Source organism: Meriones unguiculatus, chromosome 3 (assembly GCF_030254825.1).
Source record: "Meriones unguiculatus strain TT.TT164.6M chromosome 3, Bangor_MerUng_6.1, whole genome shotgun sequence".
Taxonomy (NCBI): Eukaryota; Metazoa; Chordata; class Mammalia; order Rodentia; family Muridae; genus Meriones; species Meriones unguiculatus.
The window spans coordinates 69,307,124-69,326,737 of NC_083351.1; the positions used below are offsets into that span (position 1 = coordinate 69,307,124).

Consider the following 19,614-nt stretch of genomic DNA (forward strand, 5'->3'; position numbering starts at 1 on the left):
GTTTTGTTATTTTATTATTGTGTATATGTATAACGTGTAAATGCTACATGTGGGGATCAGAGAACAGTTTTATGGATTGGTTCTCCCCTTCCACCTTTATGTAGATTCTAGAGATCCAAGTTAACCCGTACTTTATGTAATAATTTGGTAAAGGCCCACAGGCTCAGTCTACTGTTCATTGTGTCATTGATTCTGGGCCCATAGTAAAGCAGAACACTATGACATCAAGTGAATGCTTAGAAGGAGGTTTTCCCCTCCACAAATAAGAATACTGAGTCTCTGTGTGACCTTTACCCAACAAGGATCTTAAGAGATAGGTAGATGAAGAGAGAGAGAATTGTTTTTGTTTTTACATTTTTTTTTTAATTTGTTGTGGTTGGATGTTACATACCATACATGGAAAAGCTGAGAGAACAGTTTTCAGGATTCTGTTCTTCTCCTACCATGTGAGTCCCCAGGATCAAGTTCAGGTCATAAGACTTGGTGACAGGTGCCTTTGTCCACTGAGAAGTCTTGCCAGTCCAAGGTTTAAGGTTTTTTATTAAGGTCGTGGTTCATTGTGAGTTAGTTTTGTTTAGGGTGAGAGAGCTGAGGCTTCCCAGAGTTCTGTACTCAGCTACTTCTTGACATTTGACAGATAGAAACTTGTTCTCTCCAAGAGAACTGAGTGACCCACAAAAGGACAAGGCTTTGTCACTTAAGTTTTCTTGGCAATATAGTTGAAGTTCCTAGAATTTGCCAATCTAGCCAAGTAAACAAGAATAAAAAAAAAATCATAGATCCTTCATCCATTCTACTTACTTGCCCTAACTTTTTGTAGGAACATCCTGTTTTGAAAAGATAACTGGTCATCCTTAGTGAGGTAGCACCATCCATCTCTTTGAGTTCTGTTTTACTTTTCCTATACCTTCATCTTCCATGCTCTCAGATTAGACTTCTGTTTGAGAATCCATTAATTTTCTTCTTATACATGGGAAGTTAGGATAACTGCTTTTTTCCTGTGCAGTGTAGATACCATTCATTTGTAATATCAAACTTCCATAGTTTGGGCTGCATGTTTTGCATGCAAACTCAAAGCGGGGTCCAGTAGGGGAATATTGATACCATGACAGGCCTTGGCCTCAGTACTTGTTTCAACTGGTCATCTTACTCCAAGGGTTTTGTTTTTTTTTTTTTTTAATCAATTATGAAAATAGGGGATTGGACTAAAAAACTTGCAGTTCTAAAAGTCACAGGGGCTAGGAAAATAGCTCAGTCAGTAAGCACACGAGACTGAGTCCAGATCCCCAGCATTCATGCAAAAGTAATCCTAGCTCTGGGAGACAGAGACAGAAAGATCCCTGCAGTTTGTTGGCCAGCTAGGCTAGCAAAATCATGAGCTTTGGGTTCAATAAAAAACCCTGTCTCAAAAAATAGGGTGAAGATCAGCTGAGGGAGACACCTAACATCAGTGGCTGGCTTCCACATGCACACACAGCAGCATGCATGTGCGCATATGCCCACATAAAGATGTAGACTCAAAAGTAGAAATCGGATTGCATCTCGAAATAGTGCTCTTGACTCTCTAAGAGATAACCACCTCTATTACTTTGTAGAATGTTGGGGTTGGGGGTTTTTGGTGTGTGTATTTTTCATTTGTTTTCATTAGTACTGAAAGTCTGAGAAAAATTACTTTTGTTTGTTTCAAAAGATTTTTTTTTAAGCCAGGCAGTGGTGGTGTATTCCTTTAATCCCAGCACTCGGGAGGCAGAGGCAGGCAGATCTCTGTGAGTTCAAGGCCAGCCTGGTCTACAGAGCAAGTTCCAGGACAACCAGGGATACACAGAGAACCCAAAAGTTTATTTTATTTTATTTTATTTTGTAAATGAGTATTTTGACTGCATATATCTATATGCACCATGTGCATGCCTGATATCCAAGAAGGTAAGAAGAAGCATCACATACTCTAAACTGGAGTTATGAATGGTTGTGAGCTGCCATGGGCGCTGGGAACCATAACCAAGTCCTCTGTAAGAACAATGAGTGCTCTTAACCTATTAGCATTTCTCCAGCCCCGTTTGTTTGTTTGTTTATCAGTCCATTGTTTCTTTCTCTCCCACTGAAGTTTTCTACCAAGTTAAGATTAATTCTATACTCATTTAAGCTAGATGCATAAGACTGTGTATATCCTCAAGGCTTTTATTTTTTTTTCTTGAAGCAGAAATTCTCACACTTTAGGGATATTACTGATGCATAACAAATCACCCAGAATATACTGGCTTAAAACAAGTTACAGTGCTGGAGAGATGGCTTAGCAGTTAAGAACATTTGATGCTTTTCCAGAGGATCTGAGTTCTGTTCCCAGCTCCCACACTGGATGATTCACAGCTGCTTGTAACTAGTTCGAGGGCATCTGAAGCCCTCGCTCACATGGCATTATATACATGCAGACACATAAATTGTAAAAAAATAAAGTAAGGCAAGGTCTTCAATTCTATCACTAGGGAGGCAGAAGCAGATAGATCTCTGTGTGTTGAGGGCAGATTGGTCTATATAGTGAGTCTTAGGTCAGCCAAGACTATACATTGACACTATACATGAGCTTTTCTGTGAGATTTCTCTGGCTGCTAGGTCTCTAATGGCATGATGGCTGGTTCTACGAACAAAATCTGTAGAAACAGGATATAGCAAGCCCCCCCCCCTTTTTGAATGGCATCTCATGTAACATGAGCCTAGACTGGCCTTATACTTCCAGTCCTCCTCCTTCCACTTCTAGAGTGCTGGGGTTACCTGTGTGCTCCACCACACCCATTGTCTACTCAAATTATTTTAACAAAAAGGTTACTAATATTTACCATATGCAAAGCTCTGTGAAATATAAAAGGATTCAGAAATAGAGCAGAGGCAGTACAGGTGACGATGAAAATAAGTAGCATGCATGTTCTCTGGGAGTACTGAGGCAGGACCAAAGAGAAGGAGATGCTGGGAGTGCTGAGTATGAACTGAAACCGTCTCAAAATCTGAAGCCAAGGTATTGATTTTGTCACTTTGTGCCCTGTTACTCTTCTGTCCACAAACTGTATTCGGGAATTTCCTTTCTCTTTCTTGCTGTTTTGCATCATTCAGCTCCGCTCAGAAGCTGACCGACGCCTGCTCTATGCTTTGAACCGGTAGCTTTTGTGGGGCACATGTGGATGTGAGCTAGCTTGTCCCTCACAGCCCTTCTGAAAGAATTTTGTTTTGTTTTGGTTGTTGTTGTTGTTTTCGAGACCGGGTTTCTCTGTGTAGTCCCAGCTATCCTGGACTTGCGTTGTAGACCAAGTTGAGCTCGAACCTCACATAGCTCCACCTGCCTCTGTCTTCCTCAGTGCTAGGATTACAGACTTGTGCCACGACTACAGCCTGAAAGATTTTCTAAATGTATACCTCTGCACATTTCTAAATGTGTACCTCTGCACATTTCTAAATGTATACCTCTGCACATTTCTAAGTTGGCACCTAAAATGCTTTCTTACAGGTTAAGTAACTGTAAAGAATGTCAATTTTACTATACTTTGGTTAAGATTTGAAAATACTGTTGGAATTGTATCCAGTAAAATCTAAAAATTGTCACGTTTAAATATATAAAAGCTCTACGTTGACATGGTTTCATTTTTTTCTGTTCAAGCAATTTCTAGTATTCTCTAACCCTTCACATTAGATTCTGTCCTAATTTAGTATACTTTTGTGCTCTTAATGCTTCTTTTTATGCATTATGTATCTGCAAGTTTATGTTTAAATGCAAGTTTAAATTTTGAGTTCCAAAATCTTGACTTCAAACTCTGATGAGTTATTTTTATTTACTTACGGGTTGGGTTTTTTGTTTGTTTGCTTGGTTTGGTTTGGTTTGGTTTTTGGTTTTTGGTTTTTGTTTGTTTGTTTTTTCCAGACAGGGTTTCTCTGTGTAGCTTTGTCTATTCTGGAACTAGGTCTGTAGACCAGGGTTGTGCACAATGCTACATGCTCCTAGCAGTAATATGCAACAAGAGCATGGAGTACTGCCAGCCAGGAAAGGTCTCTGAACCTTTTGGTTAAGAATTAGTCGCATAGACATGGTTGCCTATTTATGGCTGATCTTAGTCTCCAGCTTCTCAAGAAGCAGGATTGATGCTACATAGCCCCAAACCACTCTATATAACATACTGTTGGTAGCCAGTGCCGATCCCAGATAACACACAGAACATTCTAAGTGAGGGTTAGCGATGGTCTCCCAGGAGCCAAAGGAAAAGGCCAGCCCTTCCTGGGTAGGGGTGTTCCTTTACAGCATTCTGTGTCAATCCATTATGGAACTCATTCCTATGGTATACCAAAATTATATTGTAATTTGTCATTAAAAAGCATTTTAATGATAAGCTGAAAATTCAGTTAACTTTGTTGAAAGCAAAAAATTGAAAACTGAGAAACATGGAAAGGAGTTTGTTACAGTTTATTAGAGCCTACTTAGACATATTTGAGAATATTTTCTTGATGTCCCATAATTTTTGAAGCCTGGGATAATGTGTACTAGAGTCCATATAGGTGCAACAGGGAAAAATTTTGACACATACACATAAGTGGTTCTCTGGCAAATGAGTTTTAAGATTTATTGTATTACTGTGTGCACATGCATGCAAGTTCCTACAGAGGCCAGAAGAGGGCATTGAGTTCTTTGGAACCAGAGTAATAGGTGTTTGTGAGCCACAGGATATGAGTGCTGGAGTCTGCACTTATGACCTCTGCAAGAGTGGCAAGTGGCATTAGTTAAGAATAACTCCTGAGAGCTGCAGAGATGGCGCAGAGGTTAAGAGCACTTGCTGCTCTCCCAAAGATTCTGAGTTCAGTTCCCAACAACCACATCATGGCTTACAACCATCTATACTGAGGCCTGGTGGTTTCTGCTGGCCTGCAGGCATACATTCAGACAGAACACTATATATAATAAATCTTTAAAAAAAAAAAAAAAAAGAATAACTACTGAGCCATTTCTGTAGCCTATAGATTTTTTTTTTTTTTTTTTAAGAAACAGTGCGTATGTGGTAGACAGAACCTGTTTTGCAAGGACCACAACCACAAGTCTCATTAGAGAATGTAGATATTGGATAAACATACTAAAATCTGTACACCTGAAGAAGCTAAGCAAGGAGGAGGACCCTGGGTAGGATGATCAATCCTCACTCAAAAAGGCAAACGAGATAGACATCAGAAAAGGGAGAAAACAGGGACAGGATAGGACAGGAGCCTACCACCGAGGGCTTCTGAAAGACTACCCAGCTGGGTATTGAAGCAGATCCTGAGACTCATAGCCAAACTTTAGGCAGAGTGCAGGAAATCTTATGAAAGAAGGGGGAGATAGAAAGACCTGGAGGGGACAGGAGCTCCACAAGGAGATTAACAGAACCAAAAAATCTAGGCCCAGGGGTCTTTTCTGAGATTGATAGTCCAACCAAGGACCATTCATGGAAATAACCTAGAATCCCTGCACAGATGTAGCCCATGGCAGTTCAGTGTCCAGGTTGGCATCCTAGTAAGGGGAATAGGGGCTGTCTCTGACATAAGTCAGTAGCTGGCTCTTTGATCACCTCCCCCTGGGGTGGGGAGCAGACTTACCAGGCCACAGAGGAAGACAATGCAGCCAGTACTGACCCCACCCAGGCTAGGGGTCAGAGGGAAGAGGAGGAAGACATCCCCTATCAGTGGACTTGGGGAGGGGCATGGGAGGAGATGCAGAAGGGAGGGTGAGATCGGGAGGGGACAAGGAAAGGGGCTACAGCTGGGATACAGAGTGAATAAACTGTGATGAATAAAAAATAGATTATTTTTTAAGTTCCTGACTAGCAAAAAAAAAAAAAGGCATTTACAAATTTTCATAATCAGATAACGTAGTAAATAATCATTACAGGTGTTGGTGAAGAGGACATTATTATTTCTAGATGTTGCAGTCTAGAAAAAAGAAAGATATGATGAGCAAGTTAGAGGTCAGTTAGACCTTGGCTTATGCGTATTTCAGATAGCTGGAGAGAGCACAGGAAGGCATTACAAGCAGAACAAGGGGTTGTGGCCATAAAAGTGTTAGAAGTAGATTTGTATTTGCATTGTCTTCTCCCAGTTCTTTGTTGCCACTTTTGTAGCTATATTATTTTGGGCAGTCCTTTGGTGTTTGCTTTTTGAGCACTGGGTTCCTAATCTGAAACATGGGATCAATTCCTACACCTTGGAGAATTCTTTCTAATACCAAAGTAGATAATGTGTATAGTCCCCAAGAGTCCTAAGTTTTCAGGCTTTGTATACCTTTCAGACCTTTTCTAGGAATGGGAGCATATCTGAACTGCTGTCCTGTATGGATGGTAATCCAGGCTGTTTTCAACTGTGAAGACCTCCTCTAACTGTTTTCCATGTTCTTAGTTATTACTTATCACCTGTTGCTCAGAATACTTCCAGATTCTTTTTCTTTAACTTGTATCACAAAGACTACATTGAAATTAAAGCTTTACTACAGGTTAATAAATGGGAGTCATTTTGGCATCAAATATGATATAGCTATCAGATATGACCAGTTATTTTTGGCCTTGGAGACAATTTCTCTGAGTAGCCTTGTTCTAGAACTCTGTGTGTCAAACTCACAGAGATCCTGCTGCCTCTGCTTCCAGAGTGCTGGGATTAAACACGGGCCCAGCCCCAGATATGACCATATGTATAGAATGGAGTTCACCTACTTTCCTCATGCTAGCCTCTAAATCTGCCACTCCTCTCTCTTGGCCCTCTTCCCTGATCCACAATACTTTTAACCTAGTTCTGCCCACCCTCAAAAGAGCCAAAAGTTTAAAAGTTAAAAGAAATTAGAAAAACTCTTAAGTCTATAGTGAAGACAAGCCTGAGATCGTTAGCTTCAACTGTCCTGACCTCCTTTCTTCTGGAGGACGCTCTCTGCTGCCGCTGGTGTAGCTTCATGACCGCAGAGGCTCTCTAACACAAGCATTTAGCCACCGCTACCAAGTGGCTGCATGATCTGCTTTGCCCCCGCCACGTGCGTGTAAACGACTTACAAACCGCGCTGCCCGGCAACAAATAGTATCAGTAACTTTTTTCCTGTTTTTGAGACAGGGTTTCTCTGTGTAACAAAAGCCCTGGCTGTCCTGAACTCACTTTGTAGACCAGGCTGGGCTTGAACTCACATAGATCCACCTGCCTCTGCCTCCCAAGTGCTTGGATTAAAGGTGTGCCCCACTATGCCTGACATGTTCAGTAATCTTTTGTAAAGAAAAAAAGAAGTGCTATCTCATCTGCAGGTCTTTGAACACTTACCTTTACAGTGAAAACGCCGCCAGATAAGGGATGACACAAGAGGTATTAATTAATTAGAAGGGCTTTGCCACAGGTGTGGGGTCACAAACCAAACTTGCATCTTGTTAGAATGGGTTCCAATAGTCTGTGATTGATTAGGAGGCCAGATACTAGCATTGTTTTTTATTTTAGCTTATCAAAGTTTAGAGTACATATCGGAAAGTACAATTGCCATAGGTATACAGTTTGTTAAAATTTCATTGCTTATATATTTGAATGTATTAATAAGAGTATATGATTTGCCTATATTTTTTTTAGATAATTTTTATGGTGGGACGAGGATACCTATCTCCAGATCTCAGTAAGGTACGGAGTAACTGTCCAAAAGCCATGAAGAGACTAATGGCAGAGTGCCTCAAAAAGAAAAGAGATGAGAGACCACTCTTTCCCCAAGTAAGAAAATATTCATGATACCCCAAAGTACCAACCAACCTTCAGCAGCAGCTTTCTAGCATGATGCGGGGAGTGGTGAGGTACAGTTTGGATTTACAGACCAGATGAGCAAGCAGGGCAATGACTTCAGTAGGACTCTGCATTTGCCCAGCATTCTCGCACTTTTAAACATATTTTATGTTACGCTGAGTGTGGGCCTCTTACTTGCGTGTATACGTGCACCGCTTGTATGCCTAGTGCTCACTGGGCCTAGAAGAGAGTCAGAGCCCCTGGGGCCGTAACAGCTGGGAGCCATTGCAGGTTCTGGGCGCTGAGCATCTCTTCAGCCCTAGTTCTCAAACATTTGGACCTTTCACGTATTTTAAAATAGTTAAAGCCAGGCACAGTGCTGCACACCTGTAATCTCAGCACTCTGGAGGCAGAGGAGGGTGGATCTCTGTGTATTCGAGGCCAGCCTGGTCGACAAAGTAAGTGAGTTAGTGAAAATAACATTTGAGTCTGTAAATAATGAAAAAAGTGAACAAGAAGAGTAGTTTGATTTCATTTGTTTCTAATTGTTTTTATAAAATTAACATACTTAGATTCTCTGTTTTATACTCATTGTGCTTAAATATCATTTACTATGTTGCCTCTTACAGTTTATTTATAAAAATTCAACTTATACTTTTGACCTGGGGCTATTTTTTAATTATTTATTTATTTTTATTTTATGTGCATTGCCAGTTTTGCCTGAATGTATGTCTGTGTGAGGGTGTCGGATCCCCTGGATCAGGAGTTAGAGACAGTTGTGAGCTGCCATGTGGGTGCTGAGAATTGAACTGGGATCCTCTGGAAGAGCAGCCAGTGAGTGCTCTTAACCAGTGAGCATCTCTCCAGCCCCAACCTGGCATTATTTTTGATGGTAAAATAAACAGATTCTAAGATTTTTTGTTTATGCTAGATTTTTAGATTTTTAATGTATGTATTTTAAGATTTCGTATTATATATTTATATATTTTATTATATATTATGTGCTATTCATTCTATTGTTTTTATAATATTTTTTTTACTTATAACTATATACTACAATAGGTTCTTACTTCAACTGACCTGGGACTCAGTATGTAGTCTGTGGTGGCTTAAAATTCATAGATATCTACCTGCCTCTGCCTCAAGAAATGCTGGGATTAAAGGTGTATACCACCATACCTAGTTTGGATCTTTTTTTAAAAAATGGTGTGTTTGTACTTGGATGTGTGTATATGCATGTGTGTGAGAGTACCCAGGAAGGATAGAAGGCATTGGATCTCCTAGAGCCAGAGTTAAAGGTTTGTAATTAGTTTTAAATTTTTACCTACTATTGATTGGGCTGGCACATGACCTAAAGTACAAGCAAACACTAACTTTAAGTGGCTTTACTCATTCATGTGTGTATATTAAAACCTGTGTTACTGTGCTAGCTTTTTTTTGACTTTTATGCTGATGGGAAAGTACTGGTTTCTCTTTGTTCATTAATTATAATGAAAACAGTTTAAAATCTCAGGTAAAATCTCATTATAAGTATGATGAGCTCTTAAATTTTTATTTTTAAGATTTTTATTCTATGTTCTGCTTTTTCTTGTTTCTTGTTTTCTGTGTTGTTCCCTCTCCCACCCCTTCCTCCTTTCTTACAGATTCTCGCCTCTATTGAGCTGCTGGCCCGCTCATTGCCAAAAATTCACCGCAGTGCATCAGAACCGTCCTTGAATCGGGCTGGTTTCCAAACAGAAGATTTTAGTCTGTATGCTTGTGCTTCTCCGAAAACACCCATCCAAGCAGGGGGATATGGTGCGTTTCCAGTCCACTGAAACAAACTAAATAAGTGAGACATTGAAGTAAGGTAGCAATAAAAACAAATGAATAGTTTCTTTATAGTTAAACCAACTAGAATAGTCTGTTATTTACAGGTGAGCCAAAGAATGTGTTTAAAAACTTAGGCATTGCTTTCCAAATCTTAAAATCATACTGAACATTGATTTTCAACATCAGTATGTTAAAATGGACAAACAGAGGCTTTACTTCCTATTCTGTATTTGTTCTTGGTTATTCCATTTAGTAGACCCCAGGTTTCTCTCTGTTTGCTCATGCAGCTTTTGTTATTAACTGTCACTTGTCATAAGGACTCCAGAGGAAGGCATCCCCCTGGAAATTCACAGGTGGGCAGTACACAGGGGACTAGCCTCTGTTAGCTGTGCAAACTGACAGTAATAGAACCAAAGAATCCTGGATCTTAGCCTTTATATTTTCCTATAGCTGTTTCTTTTTACAATTTAGAAAATATCGAAGTCCGTTATTCCTTGAAGCAATATATAATTTTTTTAAACGAATTGTGGATATGTGTAGCCAAAAATATCACAGTGGCACATTTGACATAGGTAAAATGACTTGACTTTGGGTTTTAGTGAAGAAGTACAAATTAAGGTGTCATACCTGTGTAACAGTCAAATTTCTTTGCAGATGTCTTGCTTTTTATTCTCACTCCCTTCCCCAAAAGAAAACTTTGAAAAATTCTGAGGAACTTTAGGGTTATTTGTTTGTTTGTTGTTGTTTGTTTTGTTTTTTAAGTAGTTGGCTGCCAAACAACCAAGTTATGGCTTTCCGAGTCATTGTATTGGGTAATACTTACCTTTTTGATATATGTTACAACAGTCAGTGGTCACTTAGCATTGTACCTCATAAACTTTCTTCCTGATGTTCTTTGTCCAGCAATCTCCCCCCTATGAACCCATGATGAGTGCCTGATGCTCTCTTCCTGCATTCCACAGTGTGAAGTACTTCTAATGTTTACATTTTTTATGTATAGAAATGAGTTTAATGTAACCGTGATGGAGTATAATTTTCCTGTGACTTGGAGAGACTCTAAAAGCAGAAAAGTGGAATCATTGTGGTCTTTAAAAAAAAAAAAATCCTGCCATCTCTACTTCATAGTCATCTAGAGACAAAGCCTATTGATACTCAGTTACTCGATTTAAACTTGTGATAATGCTTAAATACAGCCCAATGCAAAAATTACGTGACAGATCGTATTTGCGTACATGTCATCCTCCTTTGAAAACAATAAAGCAGAAAATTGGGAAAACTTTAAATGATAATTGAGTTTGTAAGTACCACAGATGAACTTTTGAAACGCTTTCCTTACTTTCCTTGTTAGATTTCATATAAGGAAACCGCCTATTAAATTATTATAACTTACCTTTTGTCCCTCACTTGGATAAGTTAAGCATGTCATCATAATTTTATATACTGATTCATGATTCTAAAATAAGAGAACATTTCTTTTATTAAAAAAAACAAAACGGCTAGGTGGTAGTAGTGCACACCTGTAATCCCAGCACTCAGGGAGGCAGGGGCAGGTGGATCTCTGAGTTCAAGGCCAGCCTGCTCTACAGAGTGAGTTTCAGGACAGCCAAGGCTACACATAGAAACCCTTTCTCAAAACAATCAAACAAAAAAGCCAGTGCAGTGGAATTCAAAGGATCACAAGTTCAGGCAGGCCTGGGCTACATAAAGACCCTATCTCAGAAAACTTAGGACTGGGGATATAGCTCAGTGGTAGATTACTTTATAGAATGTACAAGTGTTTGTATAGTGTTTGTTCACCAGCATGGGAAAAGGAAATGAGAAGAAAAAAAAAGAGAGAGAGAGATAAAACAATGTAATATATTATAACCATCAAAACTCATGATTTCTAGATCTTTGGTAACAAAAAGATGAGTTTATTGGTAGGTGGTGTTGTATGTAGCTAACAGAATTTGTACAAAATTTACCTGGTCCATAGAACACTCAAAACATTTTAAGCATATAAAACATGGTATGTAGAAGGATTTTGTTGTAATGGAGGCTTTCTGTAGTCTCCCAGCATACCTGTTTATTAGTGTGTTCCTTTCCTCGTTCACGGTCTTTCTCCTCAGCACTGCCATGCCCCATACTCTGCCATCTTCATTTGACTCACTCACACTCCATTTTTTTCCTTCCTTCCTTCTTCTTTTCTCCTTTCTTTATTAGCTAGTTAGCATTTGCATTTCTAAGCTCTCTCTGCTGCTCAGAAAATCATGTGCTGTCCCATAGATATTCAAGCATTCCCCCACAGGTTGGATAGTAATTAATTTGAGCCACATTTGGCCCACTGGGGTGTGTAGGTAACATAGATTCAGAGAAATAGGATGCACCAGAATCACTTTCCCTTTCTGTGTATTTTTGTTAGTGGTGCTTTTTGATGTTGTTTTGTTTGTTTTACCAAGTATTCTAGTTTGTTTGGTTTTTTTCCATAAAGGATTATACCCTAATGTTTTGCTCTAGGCCTTTTAATTTTTTTTTTTTAGTTGTGTGATTTTGGGCAAGTTTCCTGACCATTCTGGACTCCAACTTGTTCATCTGTAAAACAGATTCACTGTACAGCCCAGACTGGCCTGGGACTTTGTATTTTCCTACCACTACCTGCCAAATGCTGGGATTACAAGTGTGAGTCACAGTGCCTAGCTTTTTTCTTTGGTCTTTTGGCTCAAGAGTTAAGTTACTCATTAAAAAGAATTCTTGATGGAAAGAGATAGCATGACTGTAGCCCAGTTAGTTTTATTCAGGTTAGGAAAGCAAACCTTAATTATTAAAACTTAGAGAGCTGAGAGAGATGGTAGTCCTGTAATGCCGCATGAGGAGGGGGAGACAAGAGGATGGCAAGGTCAAGACCACCTTGCTAATCTTCTCAGCATATAAATCTTAGGATTCAGTCCGCCAGTCATTAGCAATCTGCTGTATATGAGACATGCCAACATTCCCTAGCAACCAGTCCTAATATTTCTCAGAAGGCAGAAGCAGTCACATCTCTGTAGTTCAAGGCCAGCCTGGTCTACAAAGCAAGTCCAGGACAGCCAGGGCTCTGTTCCATAGAGCAGTCCTGTCTCAAAAAAGAAAAAGAGAGGAAAAAAAAAAAAGCCAAGTATCTGGGGCTGGCAAGATCAATGAGGGCTGTGGTGGCGCACGCCTTTAATCCCAGAAGCCAGCCTGGTCTACAGAAAAAGTTCCAGGACATCCAGGACAGAAAAACCCTGTCTCAAAAACCAAACAAACAAAATCATATATATATATATAGCCAGGCAAGGTAGCAACACACCTGTAATCCCTTTGCTGAGGAGGCAAAGTAAGTAGGAAGATCACTGTGTGTTTGAGGCTGTGAATTTGAGGCTCGAGCTGCAGCATGATAACCAGCTGTAAAATTCCCTGCAGCCTTTTATTTTCTTGATAGAGTTAACTGTTCTTCAGTGTCATGCACATACACTTGTATTCTTTTGTGGATTTCAATGACTTGAGGTTTAAATTGATTATGTTACAAGGTTTGTAATATATTTAACTAGTCACCTTTCAGTGAGATTCAAATAAGGCTTTTCTGTCTTGAAGTTCTTTTGAGATAACTTTTTAAAATCAGCTCTTGTCCTCCCTCTACAGGAGAATTTGCAGCCTTCAAGTAGCCACTCCATCATGGCAGCATCTACTCTTTATTTCTTAAGTCTTGTGTTCATACAGTTTGTTAACATCAAAACAGTTCTGTTCCTCAAATCTTTTTTTAAAGATACAAAATTTTCAATGCATAAGCTCGTGTGGAACAGAATGGAATTTCCTATTCAACAAAAGAGGAAAGAATGTTTTAGGAACCAGAATTCTCTGCTGCCCGTGTTTCTTCTTCAACACAAATATCATGTGCATACAAGTCTGCCCATTCCCAGGAAGAAAGAGGAGAGACCCTGAATTCTGCCCTTTTGGTGGTCAGGCATGATGGAAAGAATTTCTGCTACAGCTTGGGAAATTTGCTATGGAAGGTCTGCCAGTCAACTTCACCCTTCTAACCACCAGATCAGTTTGTGGCTGGTCATCTGAGGGGCGATTTCAATCACCAAGCATCGTTCTTGCCTGTTCTGGGATTATGTTGTGGAGCACTTTCCCTATCCACCACTGTTAATTCCTGAGGGGTGGAGTAAATGCAGCATACCCTTTGTCCTCAACCAATGTTATCACAGTAAAGTTCTTTTTCAATTTAAGTGGAGGGTGAGAGGTGAGGAGAGACTGCATTGGGGGCAGAGAAAAGGGGATGCTGCATCTTCTTCCTCACCTCCAGCTCTCTCACCTCAGGTTGCCTTGCTCACTGGGCTCTGCCTAACCACTTGGGCTGGTCAGTGCTGGCACACATTGCCTTCTTTTCTCATTGGGTCCAGCAATGGAGGTGAGGGTTGGGGAATTGTTTCCTCCACAATGTAGCAAATTCTCAGGAAAATACAGTCCATATCTTCCTCTCAGTTCTTCCAGTTACCAAATAACTTATGTGGCTGCTTTGTCCAGGACATAAAATGCCATGGACAGCATCTAATTAAGAGCCTACAAAACTGCTTACTGACAGTTTTGAATGTGAGAAATTTGTGTAATTTAGATGTAAGGTACAGGTTTTAATTTCTGAGTTTCTTCTATTTTTATTTTAAAAAAGAAAATTTTCAGGTTTAATTGGAATAAACGAATACTTCCCATAAGAACATATATCCTGAAAATTATATTTTTGTTAACTGTAAACGACTTTTAAAGAATGGTTATTATCCTTTTCTCTGCCTGAAATCATGGGAAATCTTAACATAATGACAGTTATTTATACTTTTTAAATTAATGGTACTTGCTGGATCCACACTAACATCTTTGCTAACAATCCCATTGTTTCTTCCAACCTAACTCCTACACTACAGCCTACATCCTCTTTCTAGTCTTTTATCTATAATATGCAACCTAAAATAAAAGTGGTGGTGTCTCCAGTCATTCTCCTTCTTCCTTTTTTCCCCAAGCCTGGTTTTCAAAAGGTTGGGTAACTTGGTAGCTGAGTTCCCCTGGTAGAAATAGAACTATTAGGGATGTTGAAGTTGTAGCAAAGGTGAGGCCTATCACCAGTTTTTGTAGACCCTAAGTCTTATTTTTGCACAAATCAAAACTACAACCTAGTCACAGCTTCCCTTGGCCTTTATTTAAAGGTAATATAAAATTACCATAGTAGCAAAGAAAGTGACTGAATGTATTCTTGGCCAGTATCCCTCTCCCCCAGGAATCTTGAATCTCCAAGATTTAGGAATGCAAATTAAGGAGATGTACTTAGCAACTACATTATAGCCAAGAACTTTAAAAATACTATGAAATCTAAAATAAAGTAGAATTTTAAATTTCAAATTATAACTGAGCCCACTATACATTTAAGCCTACTCACAGCAGTTAAGAGATTTTTTTTTTTTTCCTAAACTGTCTGTTATCGCTGGGTGGTGGTAGTGCATGCCTTTAATGCAAGCAACTCAGGAGGCAGAGGCAGATGGATCTCTATGAGTTCAGGGCCCACCTGGTCCATAGAGCTAGTTGCAGGACAGCCAGTGTTAGACCAAAAAAAAAACAAAAAACAAAAAAAATCTATCATCAAAGGAAGGCCTACTGAAAACTTTATAAATTCCCAGTAAGTTGGAAAATATTCTAGTTACTAATCAGGAACAGTGTGTAGAACATTGTCTTAAAATTTTTAGAAACTGAAAAGATAAAAATGATTCATGCTTGATATGTGGCACATTGAAAGGCATTATTACCCTTTTAAATGCTTTTTAACATGGCTTTGTTTTCCTTACTTAGAATTAGCTGGGAAGCCAGGCTTTGTCCCTACATGCACATTAGGTCTGCTGAGTTAGCGCCCTCCAGGCATGCCTTGCTGCAGGGCCACCTCAGTCCTGGAGGATGAGGCCAGCACTTAAGGAGGGAAACTTAGCTTGTGAGCGGTGGAGACAAAACTCAAAAGGACAGACTTCTTCCTCTCATTTTAACATAGGTTGCTATCTCACTTGAATAGGGAAAGTAGATTTGATAATAAATAAAGCTGTGCCCAGAAACCAGGCTCAGGGTGTTGAGAGAAATTTTTTTTTAATAGAGTATAAAATACAGAAATATTTAAACCTTCCTTCTTATTTTCTATCAAATAGCTTTTTTTTCTTATCGTTTACAAACAACCTAAGTTTTGTGGGTTTTTCCCTTTTTTTTAATGTTTAGACTGCAGATGATCTTGTTGAGCTCCTAAGAAAACTCAAGGAAGCCCTCGTTTGTGCAGAGCACTTTATGAGTAACTGTGTAGACGGCACGTGGCTGCTTCACTCCTGTGAGGCTGGAGCTGTGGCTCTGGGAAGTGCTCGCAGTGCCTCCTGGCATCTGTTTTGTTTTGGTTAGGAGTGAAGTCTTTAAATGGTTTGAGATCAGCTATAGAGAATTGTTCTTAAATATGTAGTACTCCTGATGGTCTTTCTCACCGTTAAGCTGCACGACCCAAACTTTTGCCACTGAGATATTACTAACCTCAAAATGTATAGAAGGAGTTTGTGAATAGAATATCCAATGTGATCATTTGTACTTATATGCGTCTTCAATGAAGATTCTGTGTAACAGTCAGATTCCGGTTCCTGAACAGCCCATCTCTAACTATATTTGAAGTCGGGGAGGGCATAATGAGGCATCCTAAAAGATAGTCTGATATAACTGTATGCTAGATTTATGCTAGTGTGGGAGAAAGCGTTACGTAAAGACCTAATTCAAGACTAGAGCACTGTCAAGCAGAAACCTTGTAAATACTTCCTGTCTTGGTGCAGCTCCATTCCTTATGATGTCTTGTACCTGTCGGGCACTGTTAGAGCTGCTGTGTGTCCCTCTTCAGATCTCACCTGTCCCTACTGCACACCCACCTCCCAGCCTCCTGCAAACCTCAGCATCTAGCTTTAGTTGGAAACAGTTCAGGGTTCAGGTGACCTCTTCAAAAAAACTACCTCCTCAGAATGAGGTATGAATAGTTATTTATTTTAAAGTATGAAAAGTCAGGAGCTCTAGAACATGAAGATGTAGGATTTTAACTTTTATGTGTACTTGTAGTTGAGCACTCATTTTGTCCTAAAGGGCATTATACATTTAAACAGTGATACTGTTTTAAAATGTTTTTTAAGGTGTAGCTCAGAGTATCTGTTACTGGAATTGGTGCCAGTCTGTTTAATATATTTCAGAATCGTAACTAAGTCGGTCGCATGAAGTTAAATAGTTATGGTAAAACTTTGATAACCATGATCTAACTCTACTTTTCAGTAGTAGGCTTGGCAAAACAGTACACCTTCATAGTGAGTTGGCCACAGCTTTGTCACATGCACAGATACTCATCTAAGGAGACTGCCCAGCTAAGAGGGTAGAAGGATACCCTTTTTTCATAAGATTCTCTTCTTTGTCCAAGTTGGCCTTGTTAGTGCTAGAATGTCAGCACCTTGGCCAGCAGATGTCAACTAATAAGCTATTTGGAAAAGCACAGGCAGAGATGGGAGGTTCACTGTGAGTAGACAGCGGGTAGCTTCCAGGAGAGAGACAGTGCAAGGAGGCTCTAGAAAAATACCTTGACAATTTGCCAAATGATCTTACTGTGCCTTCATGATGCAATAAAAAAGCTAACATTTTAGCAGAAATCAGTGATTTATGAAGAGAACGGCAAGTCTGGTTTAACTCCGCTGTGATAATATTTTTTAGAGTGCAATTTAGACTGTGAAGATAAATGCACTAAAGAGTTTATAGCCAAAATCACATTAAAAAAAAATAAGAAAATGGTAAATTTTCAGTAACAAAATTATTTTTTTAAAGCACATTATCCCTAGTATAGCCAGAAATATTTACCACATAGAGCAACTAGGTTGAAAATACAGTTCAGTGACATTTCTAGAGAAACTTTTTCTACTCCCTTAGGCTCTTCAAAGCATGGAACTTTTATACTAAATGTTTGACATTTTAAGATACTGCTGTAGTTTAGTGTTGAAGTAGTGTGTGCTGGGCAGCAATCATATACTCAGTGAGAAAAAACAAATTGTAGATTTGATTTGTTTCCAGAGAAATGCTGCCAACCTAGACACTGAGTTTTCAGAGTTTAAAGTGTAAATTTGCCTCCCAAGACCTGTTTGCAAGTGAAGTTGGCTAGTGCTACTGACTGCTCTGGTGCATGGTGGTAGACAGAGGGCCGCCTCTGAAGTGTCTGTTTTTATAAAGGGGCATTGGAAGTGAAGACCTGACTGGCGTGTATAAGCTGGACACCTATGCTGTGGCAATTGCATCTTCTTTCCTCACCACCCCCAAGAAACTCTGTGCTTTCCCCAGTGTGTCCCAGTTGTTTGACTCAGAAACTGAGGTGAATGACTGATGCTCGAAGGGACTGAAATGGTCAGTGTATTTGTGGTCCGCATGGCCAGCTCTGGTAAAGCTGAAGATGCTGGCCAGATGGGTATTGTATCAGCTCACTGGACAATAACTTCAGTAGTTTTAGATAACTTAGTTTACTTCCATTTGGGCAGAGACGTTTAAATTAAAATTTAGTCCTAATTTTTATCATTTGAAAGGAAAAATTAACAGTTCCTGTGAGGTACTTTTGAGGTAGAATCTGAAGTCCTAACTTTATTTTCCAATGGAGTTTGCAGCGAGGGCCTGTGTGCACTACGCAGAGGTTCTACCACTGAGCCACATTTCCCAGCATGTAAAATGTTAACACTTAACACACACACACACACACACACACATCTTGTTACCACCTTAGTAAAGTGATAAAGGTGGACCCTTTATTTTAGTCTCCACAAGTCCAGCTGTCCCCTTTATTGATTGCTCCATCAGTATCACTAAACTGTTTACTTTTATTTAGCTGTTTTGACTAATTGCAATGATATAACCAGTTGTGCATGAGGACAACAGCCAGTGTGTTGTTTTTTTTTTTTTGTTTTTGTTTTTTTTTGTGTGTGTGGTGCATTTTTTGTAAAGAATTCTGTAGATTGAAGTGCTCTTTGGAAACAACTGAAATATATTTGTTCTTGTTAGTATCAAAAAACATTTTGTGCAAATCATTTGCTTTTCCTGGCAGGCTGACTACATTATCCAACACCCATGATTGCTGATTACCATCAACAGTGTACACACGGGAGACAGAGGGAAAGCATGGAAGGGTGTGCTTACAGAGCTGGAATGTGGGTTAGGAGTGAGTTACTTAGTCCTTTTTTGCCTTGAAAATCACTGTTGTTTTGAGATGTTTGAACCCATATGTGTTTGGCTGGGCTATGAGTTACATAGGAAGAAACTGCAAACTAGCATAAGCAAACAAAGCTCACAGACTAGACACAAATGGGGGAAAAAAGGGACCAAAATGAGGTGGGATGACACTTAAATCTAGGGCTTATGAAAAAAGGGTGGAAGATGAACTACAATCACCTGAAATACAATGTAAGAGTGCAATAAGTGTGCTTCTTATCTAAGCTGTGAACTTTTTTTAAATCATTCCTTTCTAATACATTTATGTATGTTCCATTGCTGACTAAAACCAGCTATGTGAACATCTGCCTTTTTATTCATGTTAGTTACCAATATAAGCGGCTAACCTTGATGTCTTATTTATCTTCGTGTTGTATTAGTTTACGTACCAGGTATGTGTGTGTATACTGTACTCTCGCCCTTTATTTGAAAACTTTTCACTGGGTCATTTCCTTTGGCCATCCTACAATACAGCTTTGGTTTGGCTTCCACGTCACCCTATTTGAAGGACTGTGTCCCAGTAGCAGAATACCCCCATTGTCGGGTGTACTTCTGACCCTTTGCGTCTACAGCACTTGCCTCTCCTAAGATAGTGATACAACCAACTGATTGGGGATGGACTTCCCCATTCATCATGTCTCTTCGATTCTATTAAATAGACCACTCTTTGGCTTTAGACCAGGAAAAAGGAGACAACTCTAGCCATCTACCAAGCCTCACCCTCAAAGGTCATATATACTTCTTGGTCTGAGGACAAGTCTCCAATAAGGGAGAGGGGAG

General features: G+C 39.5%; 1 protein-coding gene across 9 annotated transcripts in view; it reads left to right on the forward strand.

Annotated features, from left to right (window-relative positions):
* Positions 1–13,330, forward strand: part of Braf (B-Raf proto-oncogene, serine/threonine kinase) — a 130,150-nt gene extending 116,820 nt beyond the window's left edge. For all 9 annotated transcript variants that reach the window (XM_060380143.1, XM_060380140.1, XM_060380141.1 and 6 more), the window contains 3 exons: positions 7,597–7,731; positions 9,384–9,537; positions 13,192–13,330. In XM_060380143.1, coding sequence (XP_060236126.1) covers positions 7,597–7,731; positions 9,384–9,537; positions 13,192–13,214 — 312 coding nt within the window. In that variant the 3' untranslated portion in view covers positions 13,215–13,330. The remainder of the gene's footprint in view (positions 1–7,596; positions 7,732–9,383; positions 9,538–13,191) is intronic.
* Positions 13,331–19,614: the final 6,284 nt, after the last annotated feature.